The 20,207-nt window shown below is 34.8% G+C and overlaps 11 protein-coding genes and 3 non-coding genes across 14 annotated transcripts; 3 read left to right on the top strand and 11 right to left on the bottom strand. All coding sequences in view use genetic code 12, as the record gives it.

Moving 5' to 3' along the window:
• Window positions 1-41: 41 nt before the first annotated feature.
• DEHA2B05478g (DEHA2B05478p) lies at window positions 42-1,769 on the bottom strand (the record flags this gene model as incomplete). Its single annotated transcript, XM_457198.1, has 1 exon — window positions 42-1,769. The coding sequence occupies one exon, from the start codon at window positions 1,767-1,769 to the stop codon at window positions 42-44; it is 1,728 nt and encodes a 575-aa protein (XP_457198.1).
• Window positions 1,770-2,255: 486 nt separating this feature from the next.
• On the bottom strand, window positions 2,256-2,329 carry DEHA2B05456r. The gene has a single exon. It is a non-coding gene; the product is annotated as a tRNA-Asn (tRNA).
• A 355-nt stretch (window positions 2,330-2,684) lies between these two features.
• Window positions 2,685-2,924, bottom strand: DEHA2B05434g (DEHA2B05434p; the record flags this gene model as incomplete). The annotated part of the gene is made up of 1 exon (XM_457197.1): window positions 2,685-2,924. One exon carries the CDS (start codon window positions 2,922-2,924, stop codon window positions 2,685-2,687), a length of 240 nt encoding a protein of 79 aa, XP_457197.1.
• Window positions 2,925-3,666: 742 nt separating this feature from the next.
• DEHA2B05412g (60S ribosomal protein L22) lies at window positions 3,667-4,338 on the bottom strand (the record flags this gene model as incomplete). Its single annotated transcript, XM_457196.1, has 2 exons — window positions 3,667-4,017; window positions 4,327-4,338. 2 exons carry the CDS (start codon window positions 4,336-4,338, stop codon window positions 3,667-3,669), a joined length of 363 nt encoding a protein of 120 aa, XP_457196.1.
• Window positions 4,339-5,436: 1,098 nt separating this feature from the next.
• Window positions 5,437-6,717, top strand: DEHA2B05390g (DEHA2B05390p; the record flags this gene model as incomplete). The annotated part of the gene is made up of 1 exon (XM_457195.1): window positions 5,437-6,717. One exon carries the CDS (start codon window positions 5,437-5,439, stop codon window positions 6,715-6,717), a length of 1,281 nt encoding a protein of 426 aa, XP_457195.2.
• A 64-nt stretch (window positions 6,718-6,781) lies between these two features.
• DEHA2B05368g (DEHA2B05368p) lies at window positions 6,782-8,161 on the bottom strand (the record flags this gene model as incomplete). Its single annotated transcript, XM_457194.1, has 1 exon — window positions 6,782-8,161. The coding sequence occupies one exon, from the start codon at window positions 8,159-8,161 to the stop codon at window positions 6,782-6,784; it is 1,380 nt and encodes a 459-aa protein (XP_457194.2).
• A 110-nt stretch (window positions 8,162-8,271) lies between these two features.
• Window positions 8,272-8,344, bottom strand: DEHA2B05346r. Its single transcript has one exon. It is a non-coding gene; the product is annotated as a tRNA-Ala (tRNA).
• Window positions 8,345-8,362: 18 nt separating this feature from the next.
• Window positions 8,363-8,436, bottom strand: DEHA2B05324r. The gene has a single exon. It is a non-coding gene; the product is annotated as a tRNA-Ile (tRNA).
• Window positions 8,437-9,076: 640 nt separating this feature from the next.
• On the bottom strand, window positions 9,077-10,699 carry DEHA2B05302g (DEHA2B05302p; the record flags this gene model as incomplete). Its single annotated transcript, XM_457193.1, has 1 exon — window positions 9,077-10,699. One exon carries the CDS (start codon window positions 10,697-10,699, stop codon window positions 9,077-9,079), a length of 1,623 nt encoding a protein of 540 aa, XP_457193.2.
• Window positions 10,700-11,414: 715 nt separating this feature from the next.
• On the top strand, window positions 11,415-12,161 carry DEHA2B05280g (mitochondrial 54S ribosomal protein YmL11; the record flags this gene model as incomplete). The annotated part of the gene is made up of 1 exon (XM_457192.1): window positions 11,415-12,161. One exon carries the CDS (start codon window positions 11,415-11,417, stop codon window positions 12,159-12,161), a length of 747 nt encoding a protein of 248 aa, XP_457192.1.
• Window positions 12,162-12,428: 267 nt separating this feature from the next.
• Window positions 12,429-13,307, top strand: DEHA2B05258g (DEHA2B05258p; the record flags this gene model as incomplete). Its single annotated transcript, XM_457191.1, has 1 exon — window positions 12,429-13,307. One exon carries the CDS (start codon window positions 12,429-12,431, stop codon window positions 13,305-13,307), a length of 879 nt encoding a protein of 292 aa, XP_457191.2.
• Window positions 13,308-13,617: 310 nt separating this feature from the next.
• Window positions 13,618-14,548, bottom strand: DEHA2B05236g (DEHA2B05236p; the record flags this gene model as incomplete). The annotated part of the gene is made up of 2 exons (XM_457190.1): window positions 13,618-14,267; window positions 14,359-14,548. 2 exons carry the CDS (start codon window positions 14,546-14,548, stop codon window positions 13,618-13,620), a joined length of 840 nt encoding a protein of 279 aa, XP_457190.1.
• A 232-nt stretch (window positions 14,549-14,780) lies between these two features.
• On the bottom strand, window positions 14,781-16,808 carry DEHA2B05214g (DEHA2B05214p; the record flags this gene model as incomplete). The annotated part of the gene is made up of 1 exon (XM_457189.1): window positions 14,781-16,808. One exon carries the CDS (start codon window positions 16,806-16,808, stop codon window positions 14,781-14,783), a length of 2,028 nt encoding a protein of 675 aa, XP_457189.2.
• A 209-nt stretch (window positions 16,809-17,017) lies between these two features.
• On the bottom strand, window positions 17,018-20,080 carry DEHA2B05192g (DEHA2B05192p; the record flags this gene model as incomplete). The annotated part of the gene is made up of 1 exon (XM_457188.1): window positions 17,018-20,080. The coding sequence occupies one exon, from the start codon at window positions 20,078-20,080 to the stop codon at window positions 17,018-17,020; it is 3,063 nt and encodes a 1,020-aa protein (XP_457188.2).
• Window positions 20,081-20,207: the final 127 nt, after the last annotated feature.

The following is a 20,207-nucleotide window of genomic DNA, read 5'->3' as shown; positions in this document are numbered from 1 at the left end:
AAAACACAATAATGTGAAAAAAATTATGTAGTATATTACTTTTAATCCCTAACACCAGAACTGACTCCAATAGGTTGAATAACAGGGTCGATCACGTTAGGGTTTATATCAGCATCAGTCAAAGCTAATTGTTCGGAAGTCCAAATGTGTTCTATTGGTTCGATATCAGGTTCACCAACACCACACAAACCTCCTTTACCTTCCCAATCGCCGATTCTTGACAAACTCAATTCATTGAAAACCGAATCAAGGGCACCAATCAATTGGTTTGAAAGTTCGGGTCCGTGGCCTGGAGTTGGGGTGATTCTCAATCTTTCTTGACCGATTGGTACAGTTGGGAAATTGATGGCTTGAACGTAAATGTTGTACTTATCTAATAACAAATCAGAGGCCTTTTTAGCGTCGAGCGCATTACCAACTAAAACTGGCACAATATGCGATGGGTTTGGAATAACAGGAATACCAATATCGGTTAAATTGTTCTTGACGTATCTGGTATTAGTTTGTTGAGCGATTCGGTCTTGCAAGGTTGATCTTTGGTAACGAATGGAAGCACTTGATCCAGCCATAATTGATGGAGGTAAAGTGGTAGTGAAGATAAAACCTGGAGCAAAAGACCTAAACCAATCAATCAAGTTAGCCTTACCGGTGATGTAACCACCTACAGTACCGTAGGCCTTACCTAAAGTACCTGTAACCATATCTACTCTATTCATAACTGTTTGGGTTTGTGGCGAAGCAATACCCGATTTCAAATGGGCGTCGAAATCTAAGTGTTCAGCAACACCAGCACCATGAGGACCATACATACCTACTGCGTGGACTTCATCAAGGAAAGTCAATGCTCCGTATTTTTCTGCTAAGTCACAAATAGCTTCGATAGGGGCGATAGAACCACACATAGAGTAGACAGACTCAAATGCAATCAATTTTGGGGTTGATTTTGGATATTGAGCTAATTTTTCTTCCAAATCAGCCAAATCATTATGCTTAAAGACTTGCTTTTTAGCTCTTGAATTTCTAATACCCTGGATCATAGAGGCATGATTTAATTCATCAGAAAAGATGACTAAGTCTTTGATCTTTTGGCCAAATAACGATAAAACTGCATCGTTAGCAACAAAACAAGACGAAAAAACTAATGCAGCTTCATGTTTGTGCAAAGCAGCTAACTCCGATTCTAACTTAAGAGCATGGATGTTGTGTCCAGCAATGTTTCTGGTACCACCGGCACCTGAACCATACTTGGTCAAGACTCGCTTCATTTCGTTTATCGTATTCTCATTTTTACCCATACCAAGATAATCATTAGAGCACCAAACAGTAACCTTGTCATTCTCTTCAGAACGATGAGCCTTAGGGAATTCATTAGCTAAACGGTTAATGTTGTTGAAGAAACGATACGACTTGTCAGTTCTCTTCTTGCTCAATTCGGAGTTTAAGTAACCTTTGAAGTCAAAAGTATTCTCTTTTGACTCAAGATTAATCGCATCCTTGTTTCCAACGAGTTCCTCTGCCTTGAAAGAGTACTTTGATTGCATAGTCGAAGGTGGATTCGAAGCAAGAGAAGAAGCTGTAGCTCTGACAGGTTTAGTGGCTGACGAGTACGATCTAGTCGATTCCTTAGCATTCAAGGCCGCACCCATAAATGGACATTGGCGTGCTTGACTAGTCAAAGCTGAGTTTTTACTCAATTGACGTAACGCTTGGGCCGATGACGATTTCACGAATGGACAAACGGACATGGAGACTCGAGTAATTGATTCCATGGCTAATTCAGATGACTTTTTTTTTACTTCAAAAATATACTTTTTTTAATGTTTTTTGTAGATCCAGTATATTTCACCGTAATACCTAGCTTGTTGCTTCTTTAAGTAACTTTCAAGATGTTTAGTGGGTTATATGTGGAAGAAGAAATTATCAATAGACTTATTTTTCAAGACAAAGAAATCTTGTGGTTGAGCAATTTTTTTTCAATCCCGCGGAAGGTTATGTAACGCTCGCATGATGGTTTTTGTCTTATGAGAGGTCTACAAGAATGACTTAGCATGGAGTAATATTAAGCGCATCTGTCACGTCATCACGTAGCAATAATCCTAATCACAAGCGTCCAATTATAGAGTAAATACTGCTTAGTAAATTAATGATAAGTTATGAAGTTATGAAGTATTTATGCAGCGAATCATCGAACTCTCAAATAATCATTCTGTCATGTTTCTCGATTTTAAAAAAAAAAAATGGAGTAAAAATGTAAACGACCTCGGTGAGGGTCGAACTCACGATCTTGAGATTAACAGTCTCACGCCTTAGCCAACTTGGCCACGAAGTCGGGAACTGAGGGTTAAGACCGAAGAAAATTCATAGGCGCAATAGAACATCCGTAGATCTTCTAAACGTTTCATTATATGTCCTGAAAACAAACTCGATATACAAGTACCGGTTTGGTACAAATATTCTTCTGTTCTCATTCCTTATTACTTTATTTATACTCGTTTTATTTTGTTTTAATGTAAATTTATTTAGTCTAACCGAACGATTCAAATACTCAAATACTACAGTACAACTGCCACTAACAGACAAACCTTAATGGTATAATATCATGATTGACACTTCCGCCTTTATCTTCATACCCCTTGTCATTATATATGACTTTGCAATATTCAATTTCGAATGTCGATCCACCTCTACCTTAAGTACAAACTGATTGGGTTTAATGCATTGTATAGTAGCACTATATTGTAATCGCCGTATTCATTTTGCCCTATACCATCTTGACGTGACAATTGGTATATCCTGACATTTATCGATTCTTCACTTATCCCCACATAATTGTATACTGCTTGATATACAGCGTCATATCCATCGTCGCTATGTACGTTTAATCCTACTGTCTCTGGTAATATATCTTTATATCTCATACGCATAGTAATATTAGCTTGATCTGGTTGTAACAATATAAACTGTGTGAATTATATGTTAATATTAGCGTACTGGATGACCACGTCGACATTTGACATATTTAATGACACACCAAACTCATGTATTTCATCGGAAAATGGATAGCACGTAATCTGTTTCAATAGTAAAAGTGAAAATAATAAGCATAACATCGGGGTGCAATAGGTCGATAGTTGGTAGATGTACTGTGTTATGTTGCTGTTTTAGTTTGTCTCGATGACATATTAAATAATAGTCATAATGCAAGGGAGCATGAAAAAGATATAAAATGAGTATTACAAATTTTACGAGATAAGAAGTTGATTGCATATGGAGAGAAATGTGAATTTTTCAAAACACATTAGGTTTCGTAAGACATATGTGAACTCAGGAACTGAGGCCAGAATAACGTGTATGATTCGATCATATGGAAACAAACTCGATTCCTAAGTACCGGATTTGTACGAAAGGTATGGCAATCAAAAACTAACTGCTAGAATCATGCTGCTTCGTCAATGATTTTTGGCCAACAAGATTTAACGTCAAAGCTCTGTACCTAAAACAAATCAGTTTGACTTGACCCCTTTAATACACACCAAACACTCTACAATACCTTCTACACATATTATTAAGCGATATTAATACATTCATAAACCTCACCCGTGACCTCAATAAACTATATATTCAAAACCTATCATATTATACAAAATATTAGTTGAATCAAATAATTTATTCTTCGTCTTCTTCTTCTTCGTCATCAGCGACGGAGTAGAATTGTAATTGATATTGGTTTTGCTTAACGGAAACGAATCTAATCCAGTCTCTGATTTGGTTCTTCTTTAAGTATCTCTTAGTCAAGTACTTTAAGTATTTACCGGAGAACTTGGTGTTAGAAACAACAACAACCTTGTTACCTTCTTCAGTAATGGAGATGGAGTTACCTAAGTTACCTGGAATACCTTCAACCTTGATGTTTTCAATCAAGAACTTAACGTAAGATTCTTGGTCGAAAACACCGTTTTCGGTTGGGGCGGAGGTGTCAACAACTAACTTCTTAGCAGCGGTGTTTTTCTTGGTGGTCTATATCCCATGTTAGCCTACTGCACTATTATCATTATACACCAAAGGTGTACGTAGTAATGATAAAGACAGCAAAGCCCAGGGTCGGGTTTGCGTTATCAAAGATGTTTTATCCAACTTATGGTTTCATGAATGTAGAAATGATATGCGTTCAATTAAGAAAGCTTCATCAAAAAAAAGTAAAGTAGAACCAGTCTACTGAACAAAAAAAGGTTTCAAAAAAATTCTAAAAAAAAAACACTTGAACACACGAACCCGTACAAAGGGTATTTGCTGCTATTACCACTATCCTGTTATAGTTATACATACGATTGGAGCCATTTTTGATACTATTTCTCGGTGTTGAAATGCAAAAGAATCTTCCTTAATAAAAATGAAAAATTGGTTTTAAGTTCGGACATACTCAATGAGAAGTGAAAAATTATTTCTGGTAATGGCACGAATAAATCATCAAAGGGCTAATGCCCTTGTGGTGGGTTTGTGTAACATTTGCATTGACTATAGTAGAGCTAAACCCCATTGATATGGTTAGTTGAGGTATAGTCTTGTATATGTAGAAAGAAAGGTATTAAAGTGTATGAGGTTCAAATATGAAATTAAATGATAATAGCTTTAGAGTAGATACGTTATTATAGGAGTGTGGTACACTATATTTGCTCAAGATATATTTGCTTTTCTAAATATACCTTTGCTAAAGATGGTGTACTTTGTAGCCAGGCATTCTATCTATAAAAAAAGCTTATATATATATACTGAAAGACATCTATGAATATGACTTTACAATATGCTCAGTTGACGCAGTGGTACATTCTGAAATCTAGAAGAAAATTCTCGTGATTATATTTTGGAGGAAGTTAATCTGTTTATAGGTTATAATAATGGGCTGTTATATCATTTGAAGGTAGTAACGCTTTCAAGCAACATGTATGAAGCCCATACCTACTGCAAATGTTGGAGATATATATTTATGAAGACCGGCCTCATGCCCAGTACTATTTATATGAAACATTACAGAATGATTTTACTCTCGGTAAGTTTGTACCATTAACGACTACATGTATCTTATGCAATCAAAAGTTTGTACTTAATGTAGCACGTCTAGTCGCCACAAACTGGTAAGGTTCTAGTAATAAGTTGCAACCGTACGTAGCTTTCGATTCTCATAATGTCGTATTCTATATGAAATATGCGACATGGGAGTCATCTGCACCAGATGACTCAAGTGACTCGAATGATTCAATAGTCTCGGTCGGAGATTTTGAAGGGTTTTTTGCAATCGCTAGGATTGGAAATACCCAATAAAAACGAGATAATTGTAAACCAACAATGTAATCTTTTTTTGAGGATTTCAGTTGTTCCCATATTTCCTGATTCATATAACAACGTTCTCTCTAGAAATCAGCATCTTTGACATTTACTATGGCTTCTAAGTATATAATCAAACGTTCTTTCTCCTCTCAGCTGTTACGAGTTTTAGCACCATCAAATACGATTCCGTTAAATGCTCAGAGAGCTAATGCCGTGGAAGTTGATTCTTCAATTAACTTCAATATCAACACTAGCTCAGACACTGGCCACGAGTCAAATATGAAGGCTATTGAATTAGCATTACAGACCCCTAGACCGTTGAACTCATGGACCAAAGACCAAATCCGTGAGATATACAATACGCCGCTAATGGAACTAGTTTTTCAATCTCAAATTCAACATAGGAAATATCACAACCCTCAAGAGGTTCAGTTATGTACTTTGTTATCAATCAAGACTGGCGGTTGTACCGAAGATTGCAAGTATTGTGCCCAATCGACCAGATATGATACTGGAACCAAGGCTGAGAGGATGATTTCAGTAGATGAAGTTATGAAGGCTGCTAGAACTGCAAAAGCAAATGGATCTACTAGATTCTGTATGGGAGCTGCATGGAGAGACATGACAGGTCGTAAGTCAGGATTGAAGCGTATTTCCCAAATGGTTACCCAAATTAATCAAGAGCTAGGGATGGAAACATGTGTGACACTAGGAATGGTTGATAAGAAACAGGCGGCAGACTTAGCTGATGCAGGTTTGACTGCCTACAACCATAACATCGATACATCTAGAGAGCATTATCCAAAGGTTATTTCAACTAGAAGTTACGATGAGAGGTTGCAAACAATCAGGAATGTTCAAGATGCTGGTATTAAAGCATGTACTGGAGGTATCCTTGGACTTGGTGAAACTGAGGAAGATCATATTGGTTTCTTATACACCTTATCAACCATGGAAAAGCATCCCGAATCTTTGCCTATTAACCGTTTAGTGCCAATAAAAGGAACTCCCATGGAAAAAGAGATATCCAGTTTACCTCGTGAATCAGGCAGACGTTTAAAATTTGAACACATTTTAAAAACCATTGCTACTGCTAGATTAATTATGCCAGAGTCAATCATTAGGCTCGCTGCTGGACGTTATACCATGAAAGAACATGAGCAATTCTTATGTTTCATGAGTGGTTGTAACGCTATCTTCACCGGTGAGAAAATGTTAACAACAATGTGTAATGGGTGGGATGAAGACATTCAAATGTTAAAAAAATGGGGTTTGAGGCCTATGAAGAGCTTTAATAAAAGCCATATGCCAGTAACGGATAATCTGAGTCCAACATTAAAGCCAACCGTCGATCAGACTACAGAAAAATTTTCTGAAGCGTGCGTTCTGTAAGGAATTAATGTTTTATATTACAGTATATATGATAAATAATAATTTCATATAATAAATCATACATCTAATCGTCAAGTTCGTTGAGTATATTATTATTGTCAATACTGATATCATTTTCTTTGGTACTGTTTGAATCTGATAACTTGGCTGTTTGATTTAGAACAGTATTTGAATAATTGATAGCAGGAAGTGAAAATGACTCGTCTTGCGAACATTCACCTATACCTTTATTATTATTTTCTAACTTAGAACTACTCTGCCTGCAATCGTCCTCTAGCTCGTGAGCACTTTTATTTGATACTTCCGTGTTAGATCTAACCAGATTAAGAGCAGAATGGCTTCGTTTCGATAATTCTATTGTGTTATCTGTATCATCTATTTGTGAACTGCTGTCTGCTCCGCTCAAAGACCCACCCTTACCGCGTTGAATGGACCTTCTTTCATGAGATACATTTTCGTCGCCTTTACCATGAACTTCATCTTCTAATTGTTCATCCTCTTCATCAGTATAGTCTGTGCCGAATAAATCAGGAGATATAGCTAATAATTCATCTAATCCACCGCCAGACCACCCTTTTTTTGCAATGCCTTCATATATTTCAAGTTGGGCCCTTACAAGTGAACCTGTTCTAATGAGTAAATGATCTCGATTAAAATTCTCTATCATAGAATTAATTTCATGGTAATATTCATATTTCAACCTATCAATATCATCAATCTGATTTGTCAAACTCAACAAGTTAATTTTGTACGTATTCAAGTTTCTTGTCTTCGACTTCGAAAGCTTCACATTTTCTACCTCTTTCTCTTTTAACAATTTCGATTTCGATTTCACTTCTTGCTGATAAAATTTATAATTGGAATTATATTCTTCTTGAAGATTTATCAACTCTTTTCTCAACGGTTTCTCGAAGCTCAGAAATATCAAGCTGCTTAAGATATTCTGATTCGCTGCTATTATATGCTGCAACCCACCCGCATTCATTATCCCATTGCTCACATTTTTCGAATTATTTACTTTAGGGCATTCGTTTATTGAATCTTCCAAAGCATGACCAAATTCATTGGCTGCTTCACAAACATTTGCCAATGATAATCGTAATTTTTCAGCCTTATCTATAATATTGCTATATTTTTCAGTGGTATGTTGAAAGTCTTGTGAAGTTAATATATTTGAAAGATCACTCACAGATGGGGAGAATGAAGTAAAGGTATTCAACGATGGCTCTCTATTTATTCTCTGGCTATAATCATAGCTTCCCCCTGTGGGCTCTCGGCCAGGGGAGGTCGGTATATTCGAGCTATTGCTCATGAAGGAGTAGAATTCAGAAAGATGTTCGGGAGGCTTGTTAGACGATTTAGTAAAATTATATTTACTATTGTTCTGCCCATTCAAATTCAAATCATCTGAGTTCTTCCTTACTGTATCTTGTTGAGATGGCATCTCACAGTATTTAATTTATATGCAATTAAAACTTGTTTATCTACCGTTCGTATATGAATGTTCACTAATCTAAAAAATCCAGCTCACGGGTGAGGGAAGGAATAAAAAAATGGACGAGTCCGGAGTCGAACCGGAGACCTCTCCCATGCTAAGGGAGCGCGCTACCAACTACGCCACACGCCCTGTGTGAATTGAGAGAAATGGTCCCTAGCAGGATCGAACTGCTGATCTTGGCGTTATTAGCACCACGCCTTAACCAACTGGGCCAAGGGACCTTTCTTGAAAGTTGATTAAATCGTATGCGTATATAGCGCATGAGGCAGTCTATTAATTATTTTTTTCGTTATTCAGGGTTCAATGATCGTTGTTTTAACTACCTAGTCTGCTGGGCTTTACGGCTTTTGAATCTGTCAATGTCCAATTAAGGGACTTTGACAGATTCTTTGAGAATATAAATGCGAAAAGGTTCCTGAAGACTAAAAATAGCCTTTGACAAACATTTCCTCAAGTTCTTCCATATATATTACTATTCGTTGCAAGTTATACCATTCTTTAATTTTAACATTATTATCTATTTGTACTCAATATATGGACAATAAAGTAACCTGTGCCCTAGTTAATTTGTCCGCGGATAGGTAAATAAAGGATAAATACTATGAATATTTCATTTAGCGTTATTTTATAATTGCAGATGTTCATGAATCTATTAATGGCATTGGCAGCTCTGATAAAAGCAGTTGATATATAAAATAGGTGTAATAATGACGGAAGCAGCTACGATATATGATATGCTTCAATAATTCAACAAAACTTTTTGAGAGAGGATGTGTATATATGCAAGTAATATTAGATTAAAATCAGGTTTACAGTATGTATAATTGACATTATTATCATTATATTACTATATATAAAATATTATAAGCTGCATAAAGCATCGATTGCTTCTTTATTATTTATAATTGTCATTGCAGCTCTACTACAAGCTCTTTTCTTTGTAGCATCAACTGCGGTTGCAACATGTATTCCTTTAACCTTAAGCTCGGCTCGGAATTGCTTTGATGACATTTCATAGATCTCATAGATAGGAATAGTCCCCATATTCTTCCCTAATATTGAATAAAGTTCATTCTTTGCCTTATTATCTACATCTGTAGAGACATCTGCGATAAGAGGGAATATGGTTGTATCAATTTTTTGTGTTTCGCTAGATTGTGAAGTCGATGTTGATAATTGTGCACTTTTCGTCTTATTACTTATCACAGATTGATTTCTATCCATATTAAACCTTACCTGACTGTACTTTTCGAGCAAGCTCTTATTTTTCAATGCTTCCATGGCCGCCCTTAAACCAGCGTCTTTATTACTAGGAGCAGTGCCTACCCCTAAAACATCATCACCCATGGTACATCTTATCACAAATGGATTTGATGAGCCATCACCAGTTTTAACTACTTCGTATTGAGGGTGAAAAGCTGCTGTACCAATAAGAGAGTATAATTCCGACTTGGCATCTTTGTTTATCTCTTCAGTACTGCTGATCTGCCTAGCATGTTTATTCAATCTACTGTCCATTAATGTAGTAAGCCATTGCTGAATTTCGGTGTAATCAAACTTACGTTCAATTGCTAATGCGCCGATGTATGCCTCAAATATATCAGCATAAATCTTTTGGGTACTATCCTTAAGTATTTGGTCATTAATATTACTTCTCAACTTCTTATCAAACCCATACAATATTGAGAATTCAGCTAAAGTGACATTATTAACCAACAGTGATCTGATCTTTGACAATTCACCCTCAGATGCTTCTGGAAATTTATTAAAAATTATTACTGTTACAAGATTATTAAGTACAGAATCCCCTAAAAATTCCAATCTTTCATTATGCGATGCCATCAACTCAGATTTATGCAAATAAGATTTATTATTAATAATAGACTTATGAATGAAGACCCTATTACAGAGTTTGATGTCGTTTATTACCGGTAAGTCAGGTACGTTACTTTCCTTCGACTCTGGTTCTTTTGACGTTTTTCTTGTGTGTCTTTCTGTATCCATGCTTTTTTCTGAACCTGAACTTATTTCATTGTCTTCATCATCCACACCTTCAATTACACTAGCATTATTATTTATTATTGAATCGAATAGCCTTAAGCGTCCATTATTGTATTTCGTTTTCAACTGTGCTGCCAACTTGATTAGTTCGTTATTCTCTAAATCAAATATAGTATTTTGGTCCAACGTCTTCGAGGTTAATAGTCTCTCAACTTCTGTTAAATCAGGTGCTTCATTTATAAGAAGCCTGATATTCTTCTGGAGTGTTCTTGTGCAGTGTTCAAGTTTTTTTACTTCTACATATCCGAAATTATTATTATCTGAAGTCCCTTTGTCTATTTCATCAATCTTTCTTTTCTTTGAGCCCAGATGAGCATTCCTGGCAGGAGTAACGGTTTCGCTTTCAATGGCCGAATTATACTCGTCAGTATTGTTACTCCTATTTAGAGAGTTGACAAACTCTTCGTAATTCGATCCATTCATTATTGAATCTATTAGCAATATTATGCCCACTCTATTTTATATATATAAATTGTGCTCGGTTCGATGATGTAAAAATATTTTTTATACAGACTAGACACACTACGTATTTTGCAGCCAACGTATTTACCTTCAATAAACAAGAAGCAGTACATACAGTGGGTGATTAAAACCGTTAATTATACACTTCAGATTAGTACTATATAATAGCTTTAAAGCCTATTTTTTTGTTTTCAATGCTACCGTTTCGTATCTATTCTGAAAAATTCCCAAAATGAGCAAAAACTTATAAAGACTTAAACCTTATTATAATTAAATTACCGAAATATATGACACATTTATGAAGAAATAAATAGAAATGTACGAATATTTACAGATATATGCCTTTCGATACTCTTAGTATAAAAATATTGAACCCATCGCAACATAGGGAAGAGAATAAAGACACACCAAAATCACAAAAAGTTATTGAGGTACATTTTCAGAAAAAACCAGAAGTAAATCAACGAAACATCCTACTTATTTAATCATAGCATCTGGTACTTGATAACAACAATCGAACCATACTGATTCTAGCACAAGCTATAGCTTTTTGGTGAAATACACGTGACTACTAAAGAGTTAGCGTGTGCTTACCATACACAATTCGACGGTACTGAAAAATTCGGTCTACGAATAAGTTTTCACCTTCAGTAGGCCCTTCAATAAGCTAACGATAATGAGACTCCCATTAGCATCCATAAATGGGTTGAGATGCATACGCCCACAGGGAACCATATTTAACTTTTTTAAGCCATCGATTTTTAGGGTACAACAATCATCGTATAGTACTGAACAATCACCAGTCTACTCCCTTGACCGTAACACTGGTAAGCATATTTTGACTAGAAAGACATTCTTAGTCGACTATTACAAATACTTGAATGACTCAAATGAAATAGTGTTATATGTTCATCATAATAATTTAATTAAATCTGAAAATAAGAAATTTAGATCAGAACTTAATAAGGCAGGTGCCAAGTTGAACATTATCAGAAACAGTATTTACAACGTTTATTTAAGATCAGAACACGAAAATGATCCAGCAGACTTGGAAACGTCTAAAAGAAATAGAAATGTTGTTCATCCGTTCTCTTCATTATTAAATGGACCAACTGGTATTATCACTATACCAAAATGTGATCCACAAGCAGTTACTCAAATTTTAAAGATTTTGAAGTCAGCTAATGAAAAGTTGATTTTAATCGGTGCTAGAGTTGAACAGAAGGTATACGATATAGACCAGGTTGATAAATTTAAAGACTTACCATCTAAGGAAGAACTTCAAGGCCAATTGGCAGGGTTATTGACAGTTTTGGGTGGTGCCGGCTTGGTAAGAACTTTAGAGGCCTCAAGTAATACCTTGTACTTGACTTTAGAAGAACGTCGTAAAGACATAGATCCAAGTGAAAAGGAAGACAACTAAATCAAACTTTGATTTTAAGCAATCCGGCCGATATCATTCTCTTGTAATGAATTAAGATTCTATTCATCAGTAGCATTACTGAATCTGTACATACGTATATTTAATATATCAAAAGATGTAAATATCTACATATATTTAAAGATAATCTTGTAGCGATAATGTTTGTAACACAAAATGTTCTGATCTGAAAAATTTCAATGCTCATCTCCATAGAGGTTTGAGAACTTATATGTGGTATCTAACAGGCAACGATAATTCTTGAAGACAATGGGTAAAATAGAAGCAACGAGCAAGGAGGAAAAATTAAGGGTACAGAAGGAGGCTGAAGCCAGAAGAAGGGCTTACAGAGATTTGAAAAAGGAAGCTAGACAGATGCAAAAAGAAGTCAAGTTTGATACTGACGATAATTCGGAATTACCTAAGAAAAGGTTCTATAGACAGAGAGCACACTCTAACCCATTCTCAGACCATAGATTAGAGTATCCAAGATCCCCTGATACAATGGACTGGAGTAAGTTCTACCCACAATATTATGATCTGGAATCTAAGAAAATGACGTCCGAAGTTGAAATTGCTGATATTGGCTGTGGGTACGGAGGATTATTGATAAACTTAGCTCCCGAGTTTCCAGATAAATTATTATTAGGAATGGAAATTAGAGTCCAAGTGACGCAATATGTCGAAGATAGAATAATTGCATTGAGAAATCAATATAGAAATGAATTACAAAACAACTATCAAAATATTTCAGTATTGAGAGGTAATGCCATGAAGTTTTTGCCAAACTTCTTTCACAAAGCACAGTTGTCCAAAATGTTTTTCTGTTTCCCAGATCCTCACTTCAAACAACGTAAACATAAGGCTAGAATAATCACGAACACTCTATTAGCAGAGTATGCTTATGTATTAAAAGAGGGTGGTATTATTTATACAATTACAGATGTTGAGGATTTACATAATTGGATGGTAAAACATTTAGAGGAACATCCAATGTTTGAAAGGTTGAGTAAAGAATGGGAAAAGCAAGACAAATGTGTTTCAATTATGTGGAACTCGACTGAGGAAGGCAAGAAAGTCACTCGTAATAAAGGTAGCAAATGGGTCGCATGTTTCAAAAGATTACCAACTCCAGATGATTGTGAGTAGAGTTGTAAACCTCTTATATGTATAATAGTTTTATTTTGTAATTCATGCAGATCGTAGCTTATAGAATTAGATTTTAAAACATAACCTACGTTTAAGTTTATTAAATCTTATGGAATATATTAACACAAAAACAATAATACAATAAGCCTTAAAATAAAACCGTAATCCCTTCATAGGAATGAATTAAGTTTTTTTAAAAAAAAAACTAATAAATAGAATAGAATAGAATAGAATAAATAAAATAGTCAGAATTAATAGTTAATTAATTGAATTTGGTACATTATATACCATAAACTAAATTATCAATGGATTAGAAAGATTCTGGAATAGTAGTCTTTGTTTCGTCAACAAATTCTTGGGTGCCAGATAAGCCCGTGGATGGAACATCTGGGAATTTAGACGCACCAGTAGAAGCACCAGTAGAAGCAGCTGATGAAGAACCTTCAAAAGAGACATCTCTGTTATCACCAACGGTTGAACCAGCAGTTCTAGTAGGCAAGTAGTTCTTAATCATGGCACCAATTGGTCCAGTCTTTTCAGCTAAAGCTTCCAATTGTGGAGCAGCCTTATCTTGAGCCAATTTAGTGTATTCGGCAGTCTTTTCTTTGGCTAACTTAGAATATTGAGCAATAGCAGCATCAATTTCCTTCTTGTTTCTAACGTAGACAGCTGGAACAGTGAAAGCCAAGACAACAACAATAGTAATCAAGGTGTATAAAGAAAACAAGGAGGTAATCTTGTATAAGATGTAAGAAATACCTGCAGCCTTTAAGGTGGCTTCAATGTCGTGAGCATAGAGGATCTTTTGAATTTCAGCTTCAAATTTTTCATTGAATTCAGCAACGTGTGGTAAAAGTTCATCATTGATTTTCTTAGCATAAGTCTTGGTAGCAGGCTTGTATTTAGAGACAAAACCTTCACCAACAACGAATTTACCTACGTATTCAAGAATAGCAGAAACTAGAAGTAATTGTTAGTAACCTGTCAACATACCGAGGAATGAATATACCCAAAATGGTCATTTTCACTTATATCGAAACAAAATACATACCCAATAATCCAATATAGGCAAAATGGAAGAAAATGTTGAACAAGTTCACTGTTTTAAGAACAAGTAAAGTAAAAATGATAGTACCGAAGACCTTACCAGTCTTAACAGGATCTTTCCAAGTTAACAAGTCACAATGACAGTCTTTCTTAGCAAGTGGAGCAGTAGTAGTTGGAACAGTTGGAGTAGACATTGTAATAGTTGAATAAGTTTACAATTGATGAGTTATACCAGTTGAATTAATAGTTGGTGAAAAAACAATTTATAATAACAATGGCGAAGTAGGGATCAACCATTTTTGCTTACACTGAAAATTTAAGGTATGAAAATGTCACAAGAGGAATCGAGAAACGGGCTCAAAATTTTCATCGAAGACACAGTTTGCTTTTCGAATAGATATACATTATTATTGCTTTCTCTATAAATTACGTGGCTGTAAAATGACGGAAATAACCTAATCCTTGGTGACCTTCTTCTAGAGCAAGTTTTGTTAGTTGCATGTTGTTGTGGTAAAACTGGATAATATCTGCGTGAGTAGATTTTGCATCTTCATTTGACAGAGACGGATTCCGCAACTGCTCAAATTCGTGTAGACTCCTCTCGCCTATTTGTTGTTTAAGCCAGTTTAAATATAGCCTATTAGAGTGATTTTGAAGTAGGCTGACGAATGTGGATAAATACTGGAGTAACTGGGGCAATTTGTCCTTTAGCTGATTCTCAATATTAATGCAAGTTTGGGCTTTGGAGTTCGTTTTCTGGAAGATATTAGGCTTATGCTTGTTCTGTTCGCATTCCTTGATATAGTTGACGTAGGAACTCCGTAGTTTTCTGTGCATTTGAATTTGGATCTTGACCTCGTCGCAATAGGTGAGGACCAAAGTGATGGCAGAGATCAATTTCGAGTCAAGTTCTTCAACAAGTAACTGGGTCATCAGTAATTGTATATCCATTTTATCTACATAACTGGAATAGATGGAATCAATGTAATGGGCAGGACCATCGCGTGGTGTATCGGTTTCTTGAAGGAACTGTTTCCACAATCTTGCGTATTTGGATTGTTGTTGCATGAATTCCATAAGCAGACTGGAGAACAATTCGAAAGTCGTTTGTATGCCCTTGATTCTATTATACTTGTCTCTGAAAGACATTACGAGGTATACGTACTGCCCTCCACGCTTTGGGGGTAATTTTTCTCTGGGTGCAAACAGAATATTTCTTATGGGTAGCCAACTTCTCCCTTTGGAAGGAATACTATCTTTAGTTGCAACATTGAGTCTTAGGTCATTTTCTATGGGAACACATCTTTCAAGATTTGAATCATAAATTGTATCTTGCCTCTTTTTATCTAGCATGACTTGCTTACTTTTTATGTCTATTTCTTCGAAAGAAGAGAGGGATTCTTGCGTATTGCATTCGTCAATAATCAGGTTTATTTTAATTAAAGCTAGATTGAGCTCATGTTTTTGAACATCAGAACTTATTGCATTGGAACTATCTATCAATTGCTTTAATAGTAAGGGGTATTTCATTATTCTTTGCATCGGCTGTATCAAAATAGTCTGAAGCGACCAACTTTTAGTCTTGGACTTCGTTAGAAAATTAGCTTCTTTTAACCATTTGCCTACAGCAGGTCCACCGTAAGTAAGTTTCCCATTAAAAATCTTCATTCTGAAATTATGTTTGGCAAAATAGGCTAATATAGTTGGTTTGAAATTTGTTGCCTTAAATAATTTGTGGATGCTTAAACCAATATCAAGCTTGTGAATGTTGGAGTTTATAACTAATTGTCTTATATTATGATTGAAAATATTCTGATCATCTTCATCTAATTCAAATTTTTGTAACGACTTTGCATCGGTGAAACCATTGCACTGTTTTAGGTTATCTATTGTAGACTTGATAAAATTTTTTGATATTTCGGTCAACAATATGATATCTTGAAATATTAACAATTTCTCTTGACTGGTTAAGATGTTCTTGTATTCTGCAACATTTGAAAGCAAAGAACTGTAAACCGATTGACATAAATGCAAACTTTTGAAGTAGGCTATTTCCGTTTCGATGATTTCGATTAATATCTTTTGAAATTGATTAAGCAGGTCGGGTTGATTGAAGAAAGAATTATGAATAGGAGAATCAATTTTCTTTTTCTGAGGTGGAATTGGCACTTGAATGTATGACAACGAACTTAACTCGAGATTTCTTTTATTTGATTTGATTGTTGGATTCGTATTAGTGTTATATTGTTCCGTGAAACGTAAAAATGAAGTATCACTTGTATTACTACTTGGAACTTGACTAATAGCCTTGGGTTTCAACCAGCTGGGACAATATATATCGTCTTCCAAACCCTCCTGATCAGATTCAAGATCTGAATCAGATATATTAACAACTATTTTCCTAGCCTTATCCTTAGCAATACGAGTTGGCTTATCATCTTTCATTTTTATCATGATTAATTGACTAAATAATCTACATATTATATTATATCAATTATTTATGTTCCATAGGCTTATATATATATATATATAGACCCTAACGTTTTAGTTCTAGACTGATATTTGCAAATTGTATCAATTGTGTGAGATTTGTTTGAAGTTATCAATTTCGCAGTCAAAATTTTATTGCCGAGGAACGAAGCCTAATTTCAATGTTTCACATATTAATCTGTTTCTAACAAGGTGGTCGGGCCATTTTCCATGACACCCTTACCTAAATAATTAGTGATAACTTTAAAACGGTCAGGTGCTTCATTCAAAGATTGCTCAAATAATTCAATATCGTCTTTTGTTCGTAATTGATCAGCTCTGGCCGAATGTGCCAGTTCAAGATCATTGATACATAAGGGACAGCAACGAGTCATGACGTCAAGACCATCCAATTCAGTGCCAGAAGAAATAAACTTATTTTCATCTAAGCAACGTTGATGATATGAATGCTTGCACTTAAAATGGACAATTGGGAAATCTAATTTCATCTTGCAAGAAGAGCATTTGTTATTTTGAATGACAAATGGTTTAGAGGTCAACTCTGTTAGTTTATGTGTATTTTTAGTCGAATCTTTCTCGTACGATTGAATTAATTTAACATTATTGGAAATTTCTTGTTTTTGAGTATCAATGTATTCGATTAAGTAGTCTTTTATCAATCCTATAGTTGCGAATTCAGTAGCACTTAGAATTTGTATTACTTCCAAAGGTGTGGCTAGCTTCAAAGATTTTATGCGGCCTAAAATGGACTTGAAATCCTTTGCATCAACTTTATTAAATACCTCTTCTTTTGAAACAATAAACTTCAACATTTGCTTGTATAACTCAGGTTTACCTTCCCCATATTTATGCATTATTTCGAAACAACCATCTATGTCGCCAGATGATTGCGATGTTCTAAATAAACTTTCCTCGAATCCTGATTGTTGTTTTGCAGCAATCTCACCATCTTTAAAATCGTATATGTGAGATATAAGCAATAATGAAGACTTGTTTAATAAAGAAGAATAAGCCTCGACTAATTCTTTTGCTTTAGAAAGCCACGAATTTTTCTCGTTCTCTGGTGTTGACTTGGATAATGAAAGATACATTTCTAGTAAAGTTATTAATAAATCTTTTTTATCATTGATATTACCTTGATATCTTTCAAAAGTTTCAATGCATGCTTCCAAAAAAATAACAAACTCGTTTGGATTATTGATGTAGGAAGGAAAAATCAAACTAGGTTTAGGCGGTGAATAAGTTGGTTCTGAATGCAAATTAGTTGAAAAAGTCGACTCTTCTGAATCCACTTTATCCGAAGAAGAACCTGCTATATAAGCAAGGAATGCCTTATAACTGTTTAATGGAAATGCCATTTCATCATTATTATTGTTTGCCAGGATGTCCGGGACTCTCTTTGAATTAACTGGTCCAGCGGGTTGTTCCTGAGGAGCATATTTCCCAGTAAAAACATTAATTAATAATTCAGTTGTCTCAATTGGTAGACTATCTAATAAAGATTTGGAATGGTCAATTAGGATTAACAACAACTCGTCAATAGATAAACTTTTCATGTACTCCAAACATTGTTTTGGCTGATGCATATCACTTAGCTGGATACCAACTATATGGCTTGGCTGGTTTAATTTATGCAACAATTTAATTGCTTGCGTAAAATATCCACATTCTTTAAACAAGTTTATGATAAGCTGAAAGTTGAGCTCTTGCAAGTTTACTTTAGACAGTTCCTTTTTATTAGAGGTATTTTCAGACAAATCAAAGTCTTCAATGAATGTATCAAGATCTGTTATCATTTTCATTTTACAATAACAGCACAACAATAAAGTGAGATGATCGTTATTAGCAATTTTCAAGTCATATAATTTATATAAGAACTTGATCAAGCTATTAATATTGGATACATCTTTAAATTTGGTAATAACAGTCATAATGAAGTCGTCTATATTATCATCACCTTTCTTCCCATCCAATGAATCATTTTTTTCATATAGCGTTAAACATTTAATATAAGCATCGATTGACTCTTCAAATTCCGACTTATCATACAAATGGTCACCATGTAATACTTGAATTTTAAGAAGCATATCATTAGACAAGTTTGCTTGAGTCGCCAAATCATATGCAATGTTGAACAAAGAACGCTGGAGAATTAATTCTATCTGTTGGTTAATAGGTCTTTCATGTAGTTTGTACAAGACCCCATCATTGCTTAACATATAAAGGTCATCCCACATCGTAAAGATGTAGTCAATAGTATTATTTGGAATGGTGAGACTGAAGAATATATGCTTGTTGTATAAATCTATTATCAAAATTTTAGTGATAGTTTTATTTTTTGCATCCGATGTGCTACTCTTAGTCTGCTCTTCGATTGGTGAAACAATTAGCAAATAATTCTTCTTGTACTTGAATATGCTTTTCTTTGGTATTTCAAAGGCCAAAGTATCACTTTTACTTAAATGACTGTAATATCTTATTGAATCCTTTGTACCCACAATCAATTGTTGCGACTTGACATCTATGTCAGAGCAATTCAAATCGACGCCAGTTCTCTTGGAAAGCAACCTATTTGGCTTTCCATGATTTCTGCCCGTAGTTAGTACCGTCAAAACCTTAGAAGTGGTAGTAATGTATAGTATGTCTTCGTATTTATTGAATTGTATACCAGTAATCGGATCATTGGTTTCATAAATTAGTCGTTGTTTAGAGCCCCTATCTCTAATTAAATCTCCTCGGATGAGTAGCACTTTACCGTTAGTATAACCTATCCCCACACAAGTCAAATCATCATTGAATTGAAAACAACTTATGGGAAACGAATTATCTCCATTATGGATATTAACCTGTGTGTGATACTTGTGCTTTAGGGAATCTCCTTCATCGTTATTTTCATCAGAAAGCTGAAGAAGTTTGTTCAAGTCCCACAACTTCAAAATAGATGGCGATCCCTGTCTCTCTGCTAAAGTTACAAGTAAATTGGAACCAGGCAATGATTTCATATACCCTATTCTGTAATCAAGATCATATGCAATAAATGTTTTCAATAACGTAAACTCTTTAGAAATAACTTTTATGAAAGAATTTTTAGTAGCAATGACTAGATATGATGCTGTAGAAGTAATAGCTGATAAAGAATGATCGGAGTATAATGAATCTTCACTTCCATAATTGGGATCTTTTATTGGCGTAACATCAAATAATTGAAATTGCCTCCATGAAGAGGGTAGTGACATCTTCCAATGCAATAATTATGGTTTATTTAGTTTTTTATTTAAAAGTATGAATATAAAATAGGAACCAATTGATACTGGAATTTAGAAAGTTGGTGATACTCGCAATTTGACGTTACACGTTTAAGAG

This window comes from Debaryomyces hansenii, assembly GCF_000006445.2.
Source record: "Debaryomyces hansenii CBS767 chromosome B complete sequence".
Classification (NCBI taxonomy): domain Eukaryota; kingdom Fungi; phylum Ascomycota; class Pichiomycetes; order Serinales; family Debaryomycetaceae; genus Debaryomyces; species Debaryomyces hansenii.
The sequence above is the reverse complement of the archived record's forward strand: the minus strand, read 5'-3'. Positions and strand labels throughout refer to the sequence as shown.